Source organism: Cynara cardunculus, assembly GCF_001531365.2.
Source record: "Cynara cardunculus var. scolymus isolate 2C chromosome LG 3, CcrdV1, whole genome shotgun sequence".
Taxonomy (NCBI): Eukaryota; Viridiplantae; Streptophyta; class Magnoliopsida; order Asterales; family Asteraceae; genus Cynara; species Cynara cardunculus.
Genome location: NC_037530.1, coordinates 3,006,346 through 3,026,966, shown reverse-complemented (window position 1 = coordinate 3,026,966; position 20,621 = coordinate 3,006,346). Strand labels below are relative to the sequence as shown.

At 34.3% G+C, this 20,621-nt stretch overlaps 3 protein-coding genes across 4 annotated transcripts in view; all 3 read left to right on the top strand.

The window, feature by feature from the left end:
* Positions 1 to 2,458: 2,458 nt before the first annotated feature.
* LOC112508610 (GDSL esterase/lipase LTL1-like) lies at positions 2,459 to 4,897 on the top strand. Its single transcript, XM_025113283.1, has 5 exons — positions 2,459 to 2,957; positions 3,194 to 3,321; positions 3,734 to 3,976; positions 4,335 to 4,587; positions 4,665 to 4,897. The coding sequence occupies exons 1-5, from the start codon at positions 2,459 to 2,461 to the stop codon at positions 4,895 to 4,897; spliced, it is 1,356 nt and encodes a 451-aa protein (XP_024969051.1).
* A 1,903-nt stretch (positions 4,898 to 6,800) lies between these two features.
* On the top strand, positions 6,801 to 9,756 carry LOC112508609 (GDSL esterase/lipase At5g33370-like). The gene is made up of 5 exons (XM_025113282.1): positions 6,801 to 7,065; positions 7,200 to 7,327; positions 8,538 to 8,780; positions 9,194 to 9,446; positions 9,521 to 9,756. Exons 1-5 carry the CDS (start codon positions 6,801 to 6,803, stop codon positions 9,754 to 9,756), a joined length of 1,125 nt encoding a protein of 374 aa, XP_024969050.1.
* Positions 9,757 to 11,219: 1,463 nt separating this feature from the next.
* LOC112508755 (protein ILITYHIA) overlaps positions 11,220 to 20,621 on the top strand; it is a 36,213-nt gene continuing 26,811 nt past the window's right edge. For both annotated transcript variants that reach the window (XM_025113496.1, XM_025113495.1), the window contains exons 1-11: positions 11,220 to 11,506; positions 14,772 to 15,148; positions 15,240 to 15,371; positions 15,587 to 16,115; positions 16,291 to 16,475; positions 16,572 to 16,698; positions 16,828 to 16,901; positions 17,983 to 18,059; positions 18,174 to 18,210; positions 18,288 to 18,451; positions 19,238 to 19,421. In XM_025113496.1, the coding sequence (XP_024969264.1) occupies positions 11,404 to 11,506; positions 14,772 to 15,148; positions 15,240 to 15,371; positions 15,587 to 16,115; positions 16,291 to 16,475; positions 16,572 to 16,698; positions 16,828 to 16,901; positions 17,983 to 18,059; positions 18,174 to 18,210; positions 18,288 to 18,451; positions 19,238 to 19,421 (1,989 nt within the window). In that variant the 5' untranslated portion in view covers positions 11,220 to 11,403. The remainder of the gene's footprint in view (positions 11,507 to 14,771; positions 15,149 to 15,239; positions 15,372 to 15,586; positions 16,116 to 16,290; positions 16,476 to 16,571; positions 16,699 to 16,827; positions 16,902 to 17,982; positions 18,060 to 18,173; positions 18,211 to 18,287; positions 18,452 to 19,237; positions 19,422 to 20,621) is intronic.

The following is a 20,621-nucleotide window of genomic DNA, read 5'->3' as shown; positions in this document are numbered from 1 at the left end:
GTTAGCAAAGTTTGCACAAAATATTGGGTTAGTATTTGAACCATCTTCTATATATATATATATACACACACACACACACATATAGCCATAGGTTATTTTGAGAATTGGTAAATATTTGAGAAGTAAATAAGTGATCCTAGTATTTCATACAGTGAAGATTGGATTTGGTTGGTCCATAATTGCGGCTTTGACTAGTCAACATTTACGGCTATACAAAAATAGAGAGAGTAGTTGTGTAACTCTTACAAACATATGACAAATGGGTTTATCTACGAACCCGTGTGATTCACATATAAACCATATATTAACATATGAACTAATTAATTGATTCACATATGAACTAATAGTTGATTCACATATGAACTAGGGATGCTCAAAATACTGACCAACCCAACCCAACCAATCCAATCCGAAAAAACTTGAATCGAGGTAACCCAACACATGGTTGATACAAAATTACGCCAACTCGCATATATTGGTTGGAATTAAGTTAGGATTATTTGAACCCAACACAACCCGATGCACCTTATATACTATGATTTAATATGATATTTAACTCCTTCATTAACATAAATGTATTAGACATTAGACCAATCCATAATTAGCTATATTCAAAATTATATTACGACATCAACCTCGTAATTTTACCTTTTTATTTGCATGAACCTTCAACTTTCCTTTTTGAGTTTGTTAGTCTTTTTTGTATGTTATCATTTTGATTTACTTTGTTTAAATACAAACACTTAGGGGCTGTTTACCAAATTTTCTATTAAGTCATGTATGGATAAATTTATCTTTCTGGATAAATTTATCTGTCTGGGTAAAGAAGTGTTATTGTTTACCTTTTTACCTGAATCAATGATCTGAATGACATAAATGACCGATCTACCGCTAAAAATGTAGTGTTGTTTATGCTGTTTACCTTTTTTTGAACATGTTCAAACCCATTTTTGTTTACACCAGTTCAATCAAAATCAACCCAAAAAACTATTGTTAATCAAACCAAAAAACTATTGATCATCAAACCAAAAAACTACCATTCATCAAACTATTTTCAACATCAAAGCATAATAATTTGGAGGCTGAGAACAAGTTCAAACAAGAGTGACAAAAATCCATGGAAATCAAAGAAGACGACTGAAAATCAGGAGGTTATACCCTAAAATCAAAACATAATAATCTAGAGGCTGAGAACAAGAGGAAGAAAATCCATGGAAATCGAAGAAGACGACTGAAAATCAGGGAAAATGAAATCGATCTAGATGACGACTGAAAATCAGGGAAAATGAAATCGATCTAGATGAAAAGAAATCGATCTAGATGACGACTGAAAATCAGGGAAAATGAAATCGATCTGTCTCTGGAAATGAAATCGAACAACATCTGGGAAAATCCATGGAAATGAAACCGATCTAAGAAATCATCATCGGAAAGAAGATGTCAAGAAATCAATCTAGAAACCGATCTATGAAACCGATCTAAGAAATCTGTCTCTGGAAATGAAGGTCGAGATTGATGGTGAAGATGGAGATGGTGATGATGGAGATGAAATTTGGAGATGGTGATGAAGCTTGGATATGGAGATTTGGAGATGGTGATGAAGCTTGGATATGGAGATGAAGGAGACGAGATGAATCTGGAAGGAGGAGTCTCAAAGGGGGGCAAGGTTGTCTTTTTTTCTTTTTATTTTTTTCTGAATGGGGACAACACAACATATATATCTGTGCGAGTAAGTCACTTTCTGAGCGAATAAGTCACAAGTAAACAGCCTAAAAGAGCTGTGCGAATAAGCCAATCTCCCCATTAAGCTCATTAAGCCGCAAATAAACACCCCCTTAGCTAGATTATAAAATGATATAACAAATATTCAACCCGGCCAACTAGTACAGTTTGGGTTGGGTTGAGATTTTTCGAACCTCAAACATTGAGTTGGGTTATTCAAATGTCTTCAACCCGACCAACTCAAACCATGTGCAACCCTAATATGAACCCGTGGGTTCATATGTGAACTAAAATAACGGGAATCTTTTGCCGCCTATTTGTAGAAATTATGAAATCACTCATCTATCTTTTGCATACTCATTCGATGAATTATCCAATGCTTCGCAGTCAAAAACACAAATGTTGATCAGATGAAAATGCAAAGATCACTTATTTACTTCACAAATACTTACCACTTCTCAAATGAACATTTTCCTTATATATGTATATATAAAACATTAATTGCAAAATTTATGATGGTCGACCATGGTAAATGATGATACCTTTTTCAAAAAGATTAGGATATTGTACGCGTTGACTTTTTAATACCTTTCACACATTTAATTTCCTATACTACACTAACCATCTATATAACCCCGTCAAATTGTTCTTCCCTTGGATCAAATTCTCTCCTCCAGATCTCAATCCCTCTATTTCTTTCTCAAAAATTAAAGTTTGATTAAAAGTTATATTCTCGATGATTCGATCTCAAGTGCCTCGTCTTTGTTTGGTTTTTAGATTGTGTTTAGTCGTAGGGGTTATTGTTACACCAGGTGGGACTCATGCTGCCCCAATCAGGGCTCATGGTGCACTGAAAGGGCCCAGTGATTCACCCAATAGGACCCATGTTAACCCAAGCAAGCCTATTACTGCATCCGATAAGACCCATGTCATATCGGAAGGGAATACTGATGCACCTAATGGGACCCACGCTACATCAAAAACGCCTAGTGATTCACCCACAGAGGCTCCGACTCCGGCACCTGCTTCTGTTGCATCGGAAGGGCCTAGTCCCAGCCCTAAAGAAAAGCAAGTGCGACCATTTTTTGTGTTTGGCGATTCTTTGGTTGATAATGGTAACAATAACTTCTTGTATACAAGTGCACGTGCTGATACACTGCCTTATGGTATCGACTCTCCCGGACATCAACCTACAGGGCGTTTCTCTAATGGCCTCAACATCCCTGATGTTATCAGTTCAGTTCCTTTTCTCTATTTCTTTTCACCTCTTTTGTTTTTTTACGATATGTTTAAAACTCTATACATTATTACACAGTATTTTATACAATAACTGTTTTTAATATAATATTTCATGCTTCCAGACATGACCTTAACCAACATTTGCTTTTCAAAAGACGTGTTTTTTATATGATTTATTGATCAAAATTTGTTAATGTGATGTTTTATTGATCAAAATGTATGCCGTATGCAGGTGAATATATCGGGTCAGAGCCCTTATTACCATATTTGAATCCTAAACTAAATGGTAAAAAACTTCTCGTCGGTGCAAATTTTGCTTCGGCCGGAATCGGAATACTTAATGATACCGGATTTCAATTTGTAAGTCAGATTTTTTCTGCATTAATTTTTTATTTAATTTTAGAATATATATATATATATATATATATATATATATAATTTGATATAATATACATTGAATGCTCCAATAATTTAATTGGAAATAAATTTATCTATTTTACATTTTTTGAAGAAATATTTACTTTTCTTAAAAAAAAGAAAAAGAAAAATCATAAAATGCTTCAATTTGCTACAAATCAAACATGGAAATTAAATTATACTTTTAAAATTAATATTCAAGGGGAAAAAATTAATTACTATAAATATTTAATTTGGTTGAGGTTTTTTCTGATAAAATTAATTTCTAAAAATATGTAATTTCGGTTGAGATTTGTTTTATTAGAATCGGAGATCGGTATTCTTCTAAATTTTGCTAGATTTGTTTTCTTTGCAGATGAACGTACTTAGAATGCCGTTACAGCTCAACTACTTCAAAGAGTACCAACAACGATTGAGTTCTGTAGTGGGTGTTAAACGAGCAAAAGAGCTCGTAAACCAAGCGTTGGTCCTTGTTTCTTTGGGCGGCAATGATTTTGTGAACAACTATTACCTATATCCGTTCTCGCTCAGGTCTCAGTCGTCCATGCTTGTTGATTATGTTCCGTATGTCATATCTGAATATCGCAACATTTTGGTGGTAAGTTTCTTTTCTCGTTGTAGATATGCTTTGGTTTGTTCTAAAAGTGACATTGGTTATATTAAATATTATAACAAATTAATTCGCGTAAAATAGATCACAATCACAATCAAATATTTATTGCTATCAGAACAAGGAGTTTTTTCATTGATATATATATATATATATATATATATATATATATATATATCGTACAATTTTATAAAACGCTCGAGTCCCTCAATGGGATTGCTGGCGACATTTTTGTTGTTGCTAGAGAGCGACACTGTAAAGACCAATAATCTTCTTTCCGCAAGCTATAATCTCAGTCATTTGTCGATTCAGAAAAAAATAAAAAGCTTTTTAAATTACAATGTAGAAACTGTATGATTTGGGAGCAAGGAGGGTGATCGTGATGGGTCCGGGACGGATGGGATGTGCACCAGCCGAGCGAGCCCAACATAGTCTAGACGGTGGATGCGCCCCTGAGCTACAAAACGCATCGGCCTTGTTTCAGCCACAACTCGAGCAAATGACACAAGAACTTAATGCTAAGTATGGCAGCGATATTTTCATTGGTGCCAACGCCCCGCTCATAAATCATGATATGATCACGGATCCTCAATCATTTGGCAAGCACAATTGTAGTCTCTTAAAATAAATAAATTTTATTTTAAATCACAATCTAACACTGACAACGATTAAGCAGGTTTTATATCATCAAGTACAGCTTGTTGTGGACAAGGACCGTTCAACGGGTTAGGTACATGCACGCAGCTTTCATTTTTGTGCGAGAATAGAGACCAATATGTATTTTGGGATGCTTTCCATCCATCTGAACGAGCAAGCAGGTTAATCGTACATCAAATCATGAACGGTGCAGAAAAGTACATGAAACCGATGAATCTTAGCACCATCATGCATATTGACTCATACATGTAAGCTTGTATCGATGGAACAAAAACGAGGGACCAAAACTCTGTTTCAAGTATTTTATGTATGAGACATGGTCATTTTAATTCGTTTTGCTCCTTTTATAATTCGTTTGATTTTAGATGGTTTTTATCATCGCGGTTTTTTTGTATCAGAATACAATGTATTTAATATTAAAAACATAGTTGCATTTGTGTCGAAATTCGCATCTTTAAACATAACAATAATGGAAATTAAGCGCTTTTTACAGTCTCGGTTTACAGAGTCATACAGTATTTCATCTGAGCAAAGCCACCCACACCTTTACAACTGTGCTACGCGTTCGAGGGCGTTATTCAGTACCTCATTAAAGTTGTCTTCGTATTTGAAATGATCACAGTCTGTTTGAAACATGACCAAAAAGAGTTGGTTGAAATGAACGAAGCATCATTACTGTTTTATCGGTGACTTTTATTATGGGCGTTAAATATGAATTAAATGATACGACGTGTGTTTCAACCCAAGCCGCTTGACCGAACTGACCGATCTGAAAACCGATGTAAAAGTTAAAATTGTTGAAATATTAAAAGTCATGTTGCATCACAAGGTTAAGAAGCAGGTGAACAAAGTCATACAGATATTCAATACCTTCAAAAATACAGCTTTTGAATCGATACGTAATTTTGAAATTCTTTAACAAATAATCATATAATGTAGTTTCTTCACATAACAGAACCGAAAAACTTATGGTTTAAACTCGTTGTAATCAATATCTTGTAATAATCATTAACGAACAAACATATACATTTGAATTAAATCTTGTTAAAAAGCTTATATATTTGAGCGAATTCCATTTTTTTGTCCATATGTTTTATCGATTATAACGAATATCATGCTTAAAAGTGAATTTTTGATGAAAAGAGTCCTCATGTTTCATTTTTTCAACGGTTTGGGTCCCCATCAACGACGTTGTTAAAATGTATGTTAGGGTAAAGGGCATTTTAGTCTTTTTATGTTTTTTAAAGAAATTAAAAATCCTTTTTAGACCTCCGTTCAAAACCATCTATGTGTCCCTCTTTCCCTCACTGCCATCACCGAAGAATAATTTTAAGGTTCGATCTCATCTTGTCTGGTGACAAGAATGAGAGTAGAAGTAGTGTAGGGTTGTTATCAACGACATGGTAGCTTGAAAGCACATCCTATAGAGTAGACGAGGACTATGAGACTGAGAAAAAAGAAGATGATGGTGGTTCGTAGCGTTAAGAGCGACATACGGTTTGGGTTTAAAGATCGATGGTAGGTGTATAGATAGGGAAGGGTTTGGGTCCTAAAATTCGACTGAAGCGAAATAAGGTTGTTACTGGAGATGGGTTTAGGTTCAAATATTGATAGAGAAGGTGAAGGGGTGGGAAAAACACATGATGGTAGTAGATCACCCGATACCGAGGAGGCCGGTTATAGAGGAAGGTTGGTGGTGCAATGGGGAGGACGGTGGAGATGTTGTAGACGATGGTGGTTGGTTGTTTACATGTTGCGGTTGTCCCCCACTTTCTTTTAAGCTGATAATAGAAACCGATAAATCTAACATGCCCTTCAAACTAACGGACTTTGTTAAAGGACATGACTGATGACGGAAACTCAAACCATAGAAAAAACAAAATCACAAGGACTAATTTTGCTAATAATCCATTTTATACTACTGTATTTGCTAAAACCGATAAACCATGAGGACGAAAAAGGTAATTCACACTATATAGTCTTGACAGATGGAATGTTACTATATATAGTAAGTGACCTCACCCTCTTAATGACTTGTATCACCCATGGAAGTCAAAGCTACACTACACTAAATAGCATCTATTTTAGGGGTTATGGCCTTTTTCATCATGTATATAAACCCCCCTTTCATTCATTTTCAAAATGCTACACCACAATGTCTTGCTTACCAGTTGTTAGCATTTTCATTTTTCTTTATTTCGGTCTCGTTTTCGGTGCTGAAAAGAGCCCGACTCCTAAACCGAAGGTTGAAACCACTAAGCGTGCATTCTTTGTGTTTGGAGACTCGTTGGTGGACAATGGGAACAATAACTTTTTGGCTACCTCTGCACGAGCTGACTCGCCTCCTTATGGGATTGATTACCCCAGTCATCGTCCCACAGGCCGGTTCTCAAACGGCTACAACATCCCAGATCTTATTGGTTGACCTCCCAATTCATTCGACTAATTTCATAGACATTTTTTTAAAAATAAATGGTTTTGATAGATTTTTAATATTTTATGTTTAACACCACGGGCGATATGTTTTCTTATCGGTAAGTAAATATTGTTTCAGGGCAACGTATTGGTATTGATCTGTTATTGCCTTACTTAGATCCAACTCTAACGGGTCAAAAGCTGCTAAACGGAGCCAACTTTGCGTCTGCGGGGATTGGGATCCTAAATGATACTGGGGTCCAATTTGTAAGTGTTGAAAATAACTTTATCACATGCTTAATAACTTATACCGAAACCATTTACCTAAAAATGGATTGATTTATATTACAGTTTTGTCCTCAACAGGTTAATTAGGCCAAAAGTCATCCAAAGGAATTATCTACAATTTATTAAATCGTTTTGTTTAAAAAACAAGAAAATCATTTTAATAGTACAACTTTTTGTAATTATAATTACTAATACATTAACTATTTATAAAATCCAAAAAAATGACAAAAAATATTGATTTGGTCAACTCAACCTGACCTGTTTTTACCAACAACTATAAACTTAGGCTAAACAGCTGACTTGTATATTTTATATTTTAATTTAACTGAAACATATATATATAATCGTGTGCATGTACACATGTATATATATATATATAGAGAGAGAGAGAGAGAGAGAGACTTTGGATCATATGAGACCAAGGGTTTTTCGTGAGACCCGTAAGACCAATTCTCAATCATTGGATTAGATCTACAATCGTCAAGTGTGAACATTCATAAACGCCACGAGACTTCTCTATAATTACAAAATTGTCACCGTGCAACTTTAGACCATTAGATCATTAGTTTATAAAGTTAATAAATGAACATAAATTGGTCTTATGGGTCTCACGAAAAACCTTTGGTCTCACGTGAACCCAACCACACACACATATATATATACACAAACACACACACTCTTGTAATTATAGTGATTAAACATTTTGTCATGTATCTTATCTGATTTGCTAACGTAAATCACTGCTGATAATTGAGAAGATTGATGTTCCCTTTGTCAAATTGTTATTTCTCTCATCTTGTTTTTCAAAACTAACTGCCAGTTTTACTTAGTTTAATTGTGTGTGTGTATATATATATATATATATATATATATGTGTGTGTGTGTGTGTGTGAAGAATCATGTGAAAAAGGTGAAATTACGGTGAGAAACATAAGATGAGATGAGATCTGAACCTTTGATTACGTTAAAATTATAATAATGTTCATGAAAACTTGGTAGTTTTTTTTTTTATAAATACTAAAATTAATCTTCTATGAGTTAACAATATTACCTATGAAATTGGTGGTAATTTATTTATATTTTAAAGGGTATTTTAAAACATTTTGTTGATGGTCATACACTGTTGTAGTTAATTTGATACCAAAATGATTTAATTCATATACTGTAATCTGAGCGCTTATTTTTGTAGGTAAATATTATTCGGATGCCATCTCAATTGCAAGACTTTGAGAAGTACCAACGTCGTGTGACTGATCTAATCGGTGCAGAAAAAACCAAAAAACTCATCAACGATGCATTGGTTTTGATCACTTGCGGTGGCAACGATTTCGTGAACAATTACTATTTGGTGCCCAACTCACTTAGGTCGATCCAGTTTAAACTTCCTGAATACGTCACCTTCCTCATCTCCGAGTACCAAAAAATTTTAATGGTAAGAAAACGAGCATATGTGTGTTAAATGCATAAGTTGTCGATGCATTCAAATGGAATTTTCATATGTTAAATCTCCAATGTCACGACCTTTTAACTGAAAACGAGCATGCATACAGACACAAACTCTGGTTTAGTATAAAACTGATAATGGGTACATTAAAAACCTATACATTTTTAAACATATAAAGAGATATCAAGAAGTATCTTGCATGAATTGCTTGCTACCTCGTGGCCATGGAGGTTCAAATGCGGTAACTTCGGTCTATCTGCAAAACAGATAGTCGCCATGAGATTAGTTAAAATTCAAATATACATACTTTTTAATCATAAATATATTTTCTGCTAAAATTATTAATAATGTCATATATTTATATGAGGAAATAACATGGAATGCTCGTAATACTTGTGCAGAGACTATACGAACTAGGGGCTCGTAAAGTAATAGTGACGGGTACTGGGCCACTAGGTTGTGTGCCTGCGATCTTAGCGTTGCGTAGCAAGAAAGGTGAATGCGCACCTGATCTCCAACAAGCTGCCGAATTGTTTAATCCACAGCTCGTTGATATGGTTAATTCACTTAACAAGAAGCTTGGCAACCATGTATTCGTAACCGTTGAAACAAATTATCTGCACATGAATTTCATCAACAATCCAAAAGCTTTCGGTATTTCTGTAACTTATACTGTTTATTATGTGTCCTTTATTCATTGTCATGTTTTAACTTTTTTAGTTGTACAGGATTTGAGACGGCAACAGATGCATGCTGTGGACAAGGACCGTATAACGGATTAGGACTTTGCACGGTGTTATCGAACTTGTGCCCAAATAGAGAAACGCACGTGTTTTGGGATGGCTACCACCCGTCTGAGAGGGCGAATCGACTCATTGTCCAAGAGATTTTCAATGGTTCAATGAAGTACGTGAAACCACTGAATCTTAGCACCCTCATGGCTCTAGACTTTATAGAAGCTTGACACCGTATTTTGAACCATGGGTGCAGATTATATGTATGTTCATGGTGTTTCTTTATCTGTTCGTATGATTATATATGTGTTTTCCTACGTTCTCTATGTAATCAGACCATAATTATTGCAAATTCCAATGGTTACTGTGGTTCTGTCACACACACTCCAAGCATCAATCAAATAACTGAGATGAGAGACTGCCCTCTCATTTACTCCCTTTTTTTTTATAATTTTATCCTCTGAAGATTAGGAGAGTGACATATACAGTACCAGGAGGTCCAAAGTTCAAATCTAATGAGGAATAAAAATCCCCTTGTGGTCACAGATGTTCAAATACGGTGACTCCGGGCTATCTGCAAAACAGGTGGTCGCCCTGAGATTAGTCAGCTCGCATAACGGTTGACAAAAACTTCTAAAAACTATTTTTTTATGTGTAAAGTACTGTTTATTAATGCATATTACTTAAAACTCAAGATTGCAAGTAGATAGTGCGTAAATACAACTTATTAAAGCTTCATAGCTGAATTCGTGTAACTAACTGCAGATAAACATAATCAAATACAGAGTAAACATCTCATTTTAAATATATAAAATCTAAAATAAAACTAGGATAATCATTAAATTATAACAGAATACTTAATTATTATATTTTATAAAATGTTATATTATTATACCAAAAATAAATTATTTCGTTACATAAAAAATGAGAATTTTGAAATAGTTGATTTGATATTAACATTGATATATATTTTTTTCCAAATTTTTACGATATCTTCAAATTTATATTTTATTTAAAAATAAAATCATTATTGTTTTTCTTAAAAACACATAAAATCGTATTATAGCATCGACATAAACAAATAATAAAAAAGAACATTAAAATCGAGATGTGTCTCGTTATATATTAATGGAATTTGAATGTTTCCTAATTAACGTTAAAAATAAAATATAATTATCTATAATATATTATAAAGTATTTGACAAAAACTCTTTAAAACTATTTTTTATACATGAAGTACTGTTTATTGATGCATATTACCTAAAATTTAATATTACAAGTAAATTGTGCGTAAGTACAACTTATTAAAACTTCCTGCCTAAATTCATGTAACTAACTTCAGATAAATAGAGAATAAACATTTCATTTAAATATAAAAAAACTAAATTATAAGTAAAATAATCATTGAGATCTAAAAAACAAGAAATTTTAAATAATTAGTCTGTTACTAATATCAATATATAATTTTTATTTTTTATATATATTTATATTTTATTCAAAAAATAAAAATATTATCGGTTTCTAAAAACACATAAAATCATATTATAACATCAACCAAAATAAAAAAAACGTAACACTAAAATTAAAATATATCTCGTCGCATTGTGTATTAACTAAAATTATTCTTATGACTTAAAAAGAAAACAAAAAAGAGAAGCGTTTGGTTCCGCTCACCGTCTTCGTAATCGGCTTCCTAAAACCCTAAATAACACCATCCGCCATACAACACACTCTCAGTCCAACCCAACTCACAGCTCTAAATCGCTAACGTTTTAGCGAAAGATCTTGACACCATTTTCTTGCTGGTTCTAACTTTGATCATCTTTCAAGTTTTGTTCTTTTGAAAGGATCAGTTGTTTGTTTAAGTAGCGAGTTCAATGGAGCCGTGGGTTTCACTTGCATCTTCAATCCCAACTTCATCTACAAAGAGGCGGATTCGGATCTTTCGCTCCGAGATTCCTTCCATTATTCTGAATTCAGGTCATTGAACGTTAATCTCATCACAACTTGGATATATGTACTTTGTTGATGTTCATCTGTGGTATCATCTTCTTACCGGGTTCTGATATATGAATGTGATATCTTCATATGTAATGGAATTTAAGAAATGTAAATGGCTCTTACTTTTGTTTGGATTATTAAAGTTACTTCTCAAGATAAGTTGTGCGTTTTGATGTACAATTCTGTTTTGATAATTGCTATGTTTTTTTCCTCATTATATTTAAAAAGTAATAAGTGTAGGATACAGTTTAATCACTGCTTGTCCTTTGTCTTATAATTTATAAAGATGCAATTTTGATGTGGATATCATGGAAAATTTAGAAAGAGCATGGATTACTTGTAATATTGATTATAAAGCTTAACATATAAAGATGCAAAATTGATGTGGATGTCATGGAAAAATTAGAAAGAGCATGGATTACTTGTAATATTGATTATAAAGCTTAACATACTTATAAAAAAATTTAGACTATTTTTGAAGTTAAAAAAGCAAGTTGTTTTATATCATAGTCAGTGGAGTTATAGTTTGAAGAAAGCAACCATAGAGATGGTTGTTTTTTTTAAATATAAAGAAAGATGCTACTATAGCTGATCAAAATAAAATACCTGCTATGAATTTTGGATACTGAAAGAGGTGAACAGATTTCTGCATGTGTATGTGCAGATCGGACCTAGAAACTTTTTTCAAGTGGTGGCATCATTTGACTATAAGAAACAAATATTTTTTTTTCACAAAATCATCGTTGGTCTGCTGGTTAGTTCATTGCTTTCATATGTGACATCCTGTGTTCAAGTCTTCTATTGATTTTTTTCTAGAAACATAATAATTCTGAAATTAAAAGCTAAAAACTAAGAAAATGACACTAACGGGATTCGAACTCGGGTATGGGGTGGAAGAAAAGCCTTGCAAACCAACTCTACCAAGGGAAACTTGTATTCTTATTGTAGTTTCAAAATATATATGGTGGCACACAACAAATTGATATGGTAGCACTTTTCATGGCCCTAATAATTTTTTACACTACGACGGAGGAACGAAGCGGTGGCCCGTGCCACCATATCCAGTACACTGGGTCCGTCCCTGTGTATGTGCTCTTCAAATTGGAAGAGTGATCGAGTATTTTTGCAAAAAGGCTCTGACGCCACCCTCTGGAGCGCCCCCATTGTACCGGTCTGAGGAACATCATGTGGGACAGTGGGAGGTAAACTACGTGTCAGGGCAGATAGATGGTTACTGGAGTTGAACCCTGGACCTACCACTTGTTAAGTGAACTGAAGGAGTACTTACTTTTCTATTCAACTGTGGTTGGTTTGAGAATGTTGGATCGAACATGATTGAACTGAAGGAGTAGTTATTTTTCTATTTGACTGTGATCGGTTTGAGAATTAGTTGGATTGAACATAGATGAAGAACCAAGTTGATATATGAGAGTATGGAGAGATGAGGGGTGAGGGGTGTTGCAGAAAGGGAAAGTCATAGAGGTAGGGTTTGTGGAAAACATTATATTTGAAGTGCAACAACCTTTATGACAATGAGCTATGCAGTCACCATGATCTGTTAGCAACTACAGGGAAACTGACTTGTATGGATCAATTTGAAATGGCTCTAGACTTTGATTAGACATAGAAAGACTGAGCACATCTTAAATTTTATGGCATGAAAGTAAAATGGTTAAGTTTATTTTTCTTGGTTTTACCTGTTATAAAGAACTAGTTTGCAAAACTTAGAGGAAGTATGCTCCGTCATTTTTCATTTCTTAATAATTGCATTACTGCAATTCAAGGCATTGCATAAGTTAGGTTTGTTATATTTGAAGAATGCGAACTTTTATTTGAACTTATAACATATTTATTGCATCCTAATAGCATCTCATATTGAATTTATTGGTATAAAATTGCATTCATTTTTTTTAAATTGACACAAATTGAAAGTGGGAAAGGGTCTAAAGAGTAAAGAACAAAAACTAGACTATTTTAGTAACATGTAAATTTTTTATGTGTGTTTGTAAAAGGTCTATACAGTTTTTTGTTGATAAACATCAATTACAAGATTCTTCTGGGGGGATGAATCTTTAAGATTTTACCTGTACCAAATTCCAGTAAAAAACAAGTAACTTGAGTGATGTGTTTATGTACATGTAAAGTATATGTATGCTTATATAACAAAAACCATAAAAGAAGTTACTTTATGAATTATACATGAAGATTATGAATTAACACACACATAACCTTATCTTATCCCCTAGAATCCTTTAATTTTTACTTTTTTTGCTCATCTTATTCGAAACTATCGAATAAAAGTACTTGTTTTTGTTCCACCTCCTGTTTTTCTTTTATGATATGAAGACTTAAGTTCTACCTCAGATTTTTAGCCTTGGTTTTCTAATTTTTATTAGTTGTCAGTTTTATGTCTATTTATTTTTATTTTATAAAATTTGACCAAATTTGCCTCCAATACTTTTTTTTATCCCCATGTATTCTTGGTAAAAAAGATGGGGATACTGTTAACATCACATGGGTGTGCTCACCCTGTTGCACTTTGAGAACCTACAAAGAACTCATGCTGGAATTGAGCAACGTCTAGAAGAACCATGTCAATATATTTGCCATTCCAAAAAGAATAAGAAGACTTAAGTTCGAGTGTATTCAGGCACATGGGTGTGTGAGACTATGAGTTGATTTGCATTTCTAAAAAGAATTAGGATTGTTTAGATCTTAATGCTAATGCAAATATTTCAAGTCAATAGATGTTTATAATTCACCGCACTTTATCGTTCGTGTATATATACCTATATATACACATATGAATTTCCTTAACTTATGCACCTCACTGTTAGGCAAGAGCTTTGCTTGCACCTCTTGCTTGGGGTCTAGGGAGCTCTTTGTGCCTCGGTGTGTCTTGCATCTTAGATAACTCTGCATGCAACCACTGCTCCTATGCCAGGTATAATACCCTCATACTGACATGTGGTTCACCGCTATAAAGCTTAGTCTTAGTGTTTAGATTACTCAGAGAAAAGTAAAATCTAAACCAAGGTCATACTGTTTTTCCACTCTCAATACTTTGTCTTTGGGTTGTAGTTGATTCATGTTTTTCATTATACCCTTTTCTTTAAAGCATTCTTCTTAATTGATGAAGAAGTCTTTAACACCGATCACTCTCTGTACAGTATATTTTCCATGCCTGTTGCCTCAACTTTTTGATACTCTATTGCTCTGAACATTATCTAATTTCAATATGCAGAGATGTCAACTGAGTCTGCGTCACAGTTGGTGGATTTAATATTTATGACATTGTATATTTACGATGATCGAGGGTCAAGGAAAGCCGTGGATGATTTGATTGTAAAGGAGTTGAGCGAGGTTATATTTATGAAAACATTTGCAGCAACTCTTGTGCAGGGCATGGAAAAACAGTTAAAGTTTCAGTCTCATGTTGGCTGCTATAGACTTATGAACTGGTCATGTCTCCTCCTTTGTAGAAGTCAGTTTATCTCGGTGTCAAAGAGTGCATTTAGCAGAGTTGCAGCTTCGCAGGCCTCAATTCTTCAAATTAGCATGCAAGGATCTTCTCATGAGCGGAGGGCTTGCCGAAGAACTTTTATTCATTCCTTTTTCGAGGTTAATTTCTGACATGAAGTCTTATTGATGCATGCTTACACAATTATTCCTCTTTTATTAATTTTTACTTTGTTTCTCTTCCATGTGTCAGTCACCTGACATTTTCAGCTTGTACATGGAGGAACTAAAAGGTGCAAAAATCTCATATAAAAATTGCCCAGAGATGCTATGTGTGATGTTGGACTTTTCAAGTTCAAAACCATCACTGTTTGAAAGATGGAAGGTAAGAATCTCTCTGTCCCGTGGTTACTGCTGCTGATATCACACGGGCATGATATAGAACCAGGAGGTTTCATATTATATGCAATGTTTTATTAAATTTTCCAACATGCTGTTATATTGGACCCAAAGTTTTCTTAATAATTTGTTATGATGTCAAGTTCATTTCCATGAGTGAGTGCAATTTCTCACCCCATTTTTTGTTTCTGCATCATACAGCCGGTATATCTTGATATGTATGTTCAAGCGGTTCTTAACACGAGGGATAAGCCAACAAAAGCCCTGAGCGAAGCTTTCCGTTCATTATTTTTTTGTCTGTCACATGAAGATTTTAAGAGTGTCATTCTTCCTTCATCTGTGAAGATGCTGAAAAGGAATCCCGAGCTTGTTCTGGAATCCATCGGGGTCCTTTTGAGATATGTTAACTTGGATTTGAGCAAGTATGGCGTTGAGATTTTATCAGTGGTATTAGCACAGGCTCGCCATGCGGATGAAGGAAGAAGACTTGCTGCCTTGGATATTGTCAGATGTCTGTGTCAAAAGTCTAGTAATCCGGATGCTGTCGAGGCAATGTTCTCTGCCGTCAAATCTGTAATTGGAGGTTCTGAAGGAAGACTTGCTTTTCCATACCAGAGGGTTGGCATGATAAATGCACTGCAGGAACTGTCTAGATGTCCTGAGGGGAAATATCTTGGTAGCCTGTCTCTGTCTGTATGTGACCTTCTTTTGACAAGTTACAAGGATGATGGTGGGTGCATGCTTGTCTTCCTTTTTATCTTGGGATTTACTTTTGTTGTATTGGCCCCTGAGTTTATGTCTGATCTTGTTTATTTGTTAAAGTATTAGTTATCACCAATATAATTTGTCCGTAGTTTTAATCAGCATATGCATGAGTTACATCTGATTGACTTTTGAACTTCCAGGAAATGAAGAGGTAAAGCATGCATGTTTAACCGCTTTAGCTTCTTGGGTAGCAAGATCTACGGATGCTATTCGGCCAGAATTTGTTTCATTTATGGCCTTAGGGCTCAAGGAGAAGGAATCACTAAGAAGAGGTCATCTTCGATGCCTACGCATCATTTGCAAAAATCCTGATGCAGTTTTACTGGTGAGGAAGCTAAACTAAGTAATAATTGTTTGTCTTCAATCTTGTTCTTCACAACTGTCTTCATGTGGCTAAAGCCTTTGTGTCGCTTTGCATCAGATATCTTCTTTGCTCCCCTCACTTGTCCAGCTAGTAAAAACTGGTTTTACCAAGGCAGCACAACGGTTGGATGGCATTTATGCATTACTCATTGTGGTGAAGATTGCAGCTGCTGACATTAAAGCAGGTGTTCTTCAGAAATTTTTTATAGAATGTGTACCCTTTAACCTTTTTTCTTCTGTTTAACCTCACTTACATCCAGACGGCCGAAATTGTTTTATTGAAAATAACATTTTCTTAATATTTTCTGCTGAAGATGAAACTGTGTCGAGGGAAAAGCTATGGTCTTTGATTTCGCAGAATGAACCTTCAGTTGTTCCTGTAGCCATGGTAATTTCGTTTATTTAATTTTCTAGTTTCAGCTTTCTGTTGAATGGTGATAGATATGTAGTATCTAGTTCTTTTGTTTAACCTTGATTCTTATATATTTGAGACAAATTTAGGTGAGCACTAGTTCTCTAAATTTCTTTGTATCTGATATTGTGTATATATTTATTTGCATTCATGTGCAAGTGTATTAGATACTCATCTGTTTTAGTTTCTACATCACAGCTTCTTATTGTTAGTAGATGAGATGAGATTTGATCTGGCAGAATTGCATCAGTTGATATTATTTGGCGTAATCTGTGCATCATTACAGCAGCACTGAAGTCTAAATTCTGTTTGCTCCCTTCTGTGATTGCTTTGTTCTTTGTTATTGTTTTTTTGTCTCATTAATAGCCTTGTTCACAATTCACATAAGGAATTGCTATTTCTTAGTTCTTTCATGTTAGAGCTTCACCATGAATCATTTCCCGCGGATTCTTGTGATCAACATAGATGTTACAGTCTGTATTTGCCATGCATGTGTGACAGACTGACAGACATCTGAGTTTAAAGCTAAAAGTATGGAAGTAGGATTGAGAGTATTGTTATAGAATATTTATCTATGCTCAGACCTAATTGTTATTGTGAATGTATCCCGAAGAGTAGCTCATGCAGATGTAAATTTTTTATTAGGTTACTGGGCCCATTTACATTTTATGAGGTTTGGCAAAATTGGGACTCTTTTCAGTATACGGACAAATTAACCGATCTGGACCATCCTTGTACTGGACCTTTGGTATCTGGTGTTTTTGTTAAAGCTTACAAGTCATTACTTATCGGTTTTTTCTTGTATTGTGGTTTATCTATATTCATTCAAAGTCATAGCAAAATATCTCTGTCTTACCTATGTACGCTATCCAAGCAGTGATTAATGCACATGTATACACACACATATACAAATATATGTATATATATATATATACATGCAGTGACACACCCCCACATATACTACCTTACATACAACACATAGGCACAGACACAGGCACAGTCTCTTGATGGGTTCACTTCTTTCTGTTTTAATATATCTAATGTAATTGCTATGCAGACTTCTAAACTGTCACTGGAGGACTGTGAAACATGTATTGAATTACTTGAGTCGCTCTTTGTGGATCATCCTCAAAGGTTTTCTTTAATGAACATTTGATCCTGTTAATCATAGTTGATTATTTTTTTTCATCAATGCTCAGAATCATCATAATTTTTCTGAATTGACCCTTGTTCTTACCTATTCTACAGAGTTTTTGAGACTCTTCATGTGAGATCACTCATGCAGGTGAAGTACTATGAAGTTGCATCATAAATGTCCCTCCTTATATAACTTTGTCACATGCTGATTCTTTTATCCTGCAGCTTATCCTTACATTTCTGTGCCATTCAAGTTGGGATATACGTAAAGCAGCTTATGGTTGTACCAAGAAGATTCTATCTGCTGCTCCAAAACTATTCGAAACTCTTCTAATTGAATATTCAGATCATCTCAATGTTGTTGGGGAAAAGGTCTTAGCGAAGCTAAGGTACAAATTCTATGCATGCTTTCACTCTGTCATGGCGAGTAATCTGGTATCTTTTGGTTCATATTTATTATTTATATAACAAGAACATGCATAATGGGCCGCATATGCGCTAGAATGTGGAATCCAACCCATGTTGTTGATAAGTTCTTAAAAGATCCTGAAAAGTTTCTATCAATCTGTTCATCCCATTGCAGCAGGCATTTGTGGAAGTTAAGTCTTACTATTGCAGGGCTTGCTTGTTTTTTTCTTGGTTTTGCAATATCTGGTTATGAAATTGAAACATTGTATATATTCAGTCTCTTGGCCTCCATACCATGCAGAAATTATAGAACTGTGAAGTGCTTTTTGAAGCAATTAAATTCAACATGTTGTATATATATGTGAAATTGGTTTATAATGCTACAAAGCATTTGGATAGTTAATTGAGTCACAGGAAGGTTGGTGTACAACTTTATGATCATGACTATGATATTTTTAGCAAGTCCAGATAATATCAAAACAATTCTGCTAGTCATTGTGGTTTACCCTTTTTGTAGCAGTTGGCCCCCCTTTATTTGGAAATGCATAGTCATGTGATTTGTAAGTCAGAATGCATAGTTTTAAGTTAAACTCATGCTATTGGCTTATGACATTCATATTCTAATTTGTTTTAGTACTTACATTTTTTTTACTTTATCCATAATGCAGTTCATATGTTCTTTTACCACCGGCAGTGTCACCCTTTTTCTGCTGGAGGTCAATGGGTTGTATTTAAATACCTATTGATTTTAACTATGTAATTTGTAGTGACACAGAAACTTCATCGGATGCTCAAATAGCTTTTGTGCCATCTGTGGAGGTTTTGGTAAAGGCTTTGATGGTAATATCATCTGGTATCTTGGCTGCTGCACCTAGTTCCTGTATACGGCTTATATTCATCTCACATCATCCATGCCTAGTTGGCACAGCAAAAAATGATGCAGTTTGGAAGGTGAATACCTCTGTTATCGCATAGATCTTAAGTGGTGCTATTTGGTTCACTCGAAATATGTTTGGTAGAAATGACATTTTTACTTTATCCTTGTTCTAATAACTAAGCTATGTTGCTAGTTTATCCCCCCTTTCTCTCTCTCTCTCTCTCTCTTTCTATCTCTTACATACATACGCAAGAATGTACATGTTCTCATTAATTGGCCTTTATCACAGGAAAAGGATACACTCTGCCAATCTTCCATAAAATAGAATTTGAGTACATTGAGGAGGTTGTTCATCTAAGCAGGCAACATGTTTTGATATATTAGTCTCTTTTCTCTAAAATAAGCAGAATGTTTGGCTGAAAACCTGTAAATAATTGACTATTTAGTCAAATATTTAAAATATCCCTTAATGAAAAAAATAGAGGAATGCATACACTGAAATCAATGTTATCCATGTTCTCTAATGATCGCTAGTAGACAGAGTTTATTTCATATTTGAAACTTCACCAAAAGGGTTCTATTGGTTTTCTTTTTGGATATCTTATAGATTAGAAAATTGACAACATTTAGGAGGCTTTTTTTTTATCTAGGCTGGCAGTATGGGAGAAGAGAAGAGGAATAAACTGATTACTTCAACTTAAGCTTTTATATTGCAAACACATTTCCTCTGAAATGAATTGTTATTACAAATTTTTGAAGAGGAATAAACTGATTACTTCAACTTACTCTTTTATATTGCAAATGCATTTCCTCTCAATTTAATGCTTTTTACAAATTTAAAAACTTACATTTAGTTCAGTTGTGATTAATACTTTCTGAGAAGATCAACTTTTTTTAGAGCGTACTCTTATTCACGAGTCCTTTTAACTTACAAAGTTTGCATATGATTGTACAAACAAGAAGACTAGGCAATTCTGCTCGAATAAATGCTAATTACATACTTAGAATCTGTCATTAAAAACTTTCCTAGAAGATCTACTTATTTAGAGAGTACTCTTATTCCGGAGTCCTTTTAACTTCTGTAAGTTTGCATTTGATTGTACAAGTACAAGAAGACTTCTCTTTGTTTAGTTTCCTTTTTCATAAGTTTTTCATTCCCATTAACTTCTCCTAGGCCCTAGCAAACATGTAAAAGACTCCCTTTTGGTTTCTCCACCTCTCCCTTATCCTCTCTCCAAACAGAGCCCACAGACAATGGGATCTTGATTACATGA

Excerpts from the sequence above, each read along its gene's own strand:
- LOC112508610 (XM_025113283.1), top strand. The coding sequence starts at position 2,459 with ATGATTCGATCTCAAGTGCCTCGTCTTTGTTTGGTTTTTAGATTGTGT. Across the intron at positions 2,958-3,193 it reads CAACATCCCTGATGTTATCA|GTGAATATATCGGGTCAGAG; the intron begins GTTCAGTTCCTT and ends TGCCGTATGCAG. Across the intron at positions 4,588-4,664 it reads CACGGATCCTCAATCATTTG|GTTTTATATCATCAAGTACA; the intron begins GCAAGCACAATT and ends ACGATTAAGCAG.
- LOC112508609 (XM_025113282.1), top strand. The coding sequence starts at position 6,801 with ATGTCTTGCTTACCAGTTGTTAGCATTTTCATTTTTCTTTATTTCGGT. Across the intron at positions 7,066-7,199 it reads CAACATCCCAGATCTTATTG|GGCAACGTATTGGTATTGAT; the intron begins GTTGACCTCCCA and ends ATATTGTTTCAG. Across the intron at positions 7,328-8,537 it reads ATGATACTGGGGTCCAATTT|GTAAATATTATTCGGATGCC; the intron begins GTAAGTGTTGAA and ends TTATTTTTGTAG.